The sequence below is a fragment of the Euphorbia lathyris genome, chromosome 3 (genome assembly GCF_963576675.1).
Source record: "Euphorbia lathyris chromosome 3, ddEupLath1.1, whole genome shotgun sequence".
In the NCBI taxonomy this organism is placed as follows: domain Eukaryota; kingdom Viridiplantae; phylum Streptophyta; class Magnoliopsida; order Malpighiales; family Euphorbiaceae; genus Euphorbia; species Euphorbia lathyris.
Genome location: NC_088912.1, coordinates 7,594,030 through 7,596,510, shown reverse-complemented (window position 1 = coordinate 7,596,510; position 2,481 = coordinate 7,594,030). Strand labels below are relative to the sequence as shown.

Below are 2,481 nucleotides of genomic sequence, written 5' to 3'. Positions count from 1 at the left end.
TATATACCAATCAAGTTGGATTTTGTGATTAAATACAAATTCAATAAGCTAATTAACCACCACAACCTTAATCTTCTGGAGATAGGGGGTCAAAAACACCCATGTTAAGGGTAGTTCGAGCAAGAAGACCTAGATCCTCCTGACTCCACCTCTATGAAATGCTCACGAATAACTCGTTGATTCTTTTCATAAATTTTACTCGCAAAGAACTTATTATGTTCATTTGAAATTCTTTTAACACAAAACTACATAGTTTTGAAACATATAAAACTAAGCTGTTTAACATTTCTCCCTTTAAAAGCAATCTACTTTCATGTAATTGAGCCTGCTCACACGACCTTTCGAACAGAGTTTCAACGTACCCAAACTCGGAATACTTTTAAGGAAATCCAATACATGACTTAACTTCCACAAACAAACTATTTTTCGAATTTTCATCTAAGCAAACCCACAACTAACTAACCTCTACTTTATTAGATCAATCTAATTCTAATTTCTGACAAGTTTATAGAGTCGATTTGAAGAAAATCTGTTGTCTTTATTTTAACGTCTCCTTTCATAACCCTCTTACAAAAAATGGTCATTTTTTTTTGTGTGGGTCTCCTTAGCTTACAAAATATATTATTTTAATTAAGTGGAAACGAGTTTTTATAAAAAGGACAGAGAAAAAAACACTGAAATAAGGACAAGAGATTTTCATCAAACTAAGTATTATAGACACAATCTATAACAAAACAACCTGTAATATTTGGACATTTATAAACAAAATTTCTATTCGAAAATTTAGCACAAAAGACCAAATGAAATTAGCAAAAATTTAAAACAAATATATGTAAATACAGCAACTAAGATTAAGAAAAAACCCAGTTTACATCTACACTCCAATCACCTAAACCAGACAATTAATTAATTAATTAATTAATTTACAGGATTAATTCAAATTTGGTATCAAGCCAAAACCTGGCATTCTCTAGCTCCACCAGTCAAGTTCCCCGATCCGCCGTTACCTGAAAAACTCACCGCCACGTTGTCGCACCAAACCCTCAGCACGCGCCGCCGAGCTCTCACGCCCTTTATCTTAAACCCAACATCAGCTATCAATCTAAGATTGAAACCGACTGCGCCACGTCTCATATCGCTATCAATTTCATTGGCCGCTCCGTCCACGTAAGCATCCAATGCCGAGAACGAGGCGTCGACACTGGTGACATTCTTCGTGTCCTGTTTAAACGGTGGAATTCGCGTCTCCGATAAGATCTCCGATCTGTAGAAAATCCAACACACAATATCATCATACGAGAGTTTGAGCTTCTTGTTAGGGTTATAAATCTGGAATCGGGCGTTCCAGCGGCCGGTGAGTCTCTGAGAGGAGGCGGAGATGTTGAAATTGGAGACGGAGAGAGCGGTTACATGAAATTGGGGGCGATGAGGGCGGATTACAAGCCAGCATATGAAGAATATCACGAAGAAGATAACCGTAACCACGATTAGAGCAGCCATAATGCGGCGGAGGCGGGAGTTGCGGCGGTTGGGGGGATAGTAGTAACCAGGATTAGCGGGAGGTGGTGGTGGATACATAGTGGCCGGAGGAGGATAGCCATTGAGGTGTTGGCCGGAGTTTACTGGGTAGCCGGTGGCGGGTCGAGAAGGATCTGTCATGGAAAGGAAAGGGAAAGCGAAGAGAATAAGTGCAGTTGCAGTTGAAATAAGGAAGCGTTTGGTTTGAATAAATAAAAAGGAGTTTTATGGAATTTTTCGGTCGTTTCGCTGATATTTAGGAAAGGTATTTAATCATAGATTTTCTTGATTTTTCTTTCAATTTCTTTCCAATTCTAATTGTTATCACATTACTTAAAAAGTCTCAAATGTTTTCTCATCAAAAAAAAAAAAAAAAAAATCTCAAATGTTTTAAAGTGGAATTTATATTATAAATTTAATCATATAATAAGTTTATTATAAAAAAAAATCAAAATTTATGTTTAGTTTCTTTTTTTTGAATAAAAATTTATGTTTAGTTTAGATAGTAGTATTTTTTTTTTAATAATTCTAAAAATAACACATGTTCGCTAATTTGCAGATTGGTGTTTATAGTTTTTTTTTTTTAAAAAAAGAGGATTAAGATTCTCGCTCGTTTGCAAAACTAATGATTTTTAGAGTGACCGTGTCAATTTGAACGTTGATGATTTCAAAATAAAAAATTTCAAAAATTACCAATTAAGTTATCATTATATCATAAAATCAGAAACTGTGACTATTTAACATGGATTGTAATGATTTTTGTATTGGTTCAAAATGAGTTTGGAGAAGAAGATTTGGAAGTGTTTAACCGAATGATTTTCGATAATGACTTAATTGATGATTTTTACTTAGTTTAGAGACCTGGTTCACTAGTAGAAAAATAGTCATTTGCATCGGCCTTTATAAAGTACGATGCAAAAGGGTCATTTGCATCGGCCCTTTAGTTGGGGCCGATGCAAATGC

The 2,481-nt window shown here is 35.1% G+C and overlaps 1 protein-coding gene across 1 annotated transcript; it reads right to left on the bottom strand.

Moving 5' to 3' along the window:
* Positions 1–801: 801 nt before the first annotated feature.
* Positions 802–1,800, bottom strand: LOC136223229 (NDR1/HIN1-like protein 10). The gene has a single exon (XM_066011122.1). It carries the CDS (start codon positions 1,657–1,659, stop codon positions 949–951), a length of 711 nt encoding a protein of 236 aa, XP_065867194.1. The 5' UTR covers positions 1,660–1,800; the 3' UTR covers positions 802–948.
* Positions 1,801–2,481: the final 681 nt, after the last annotated feature.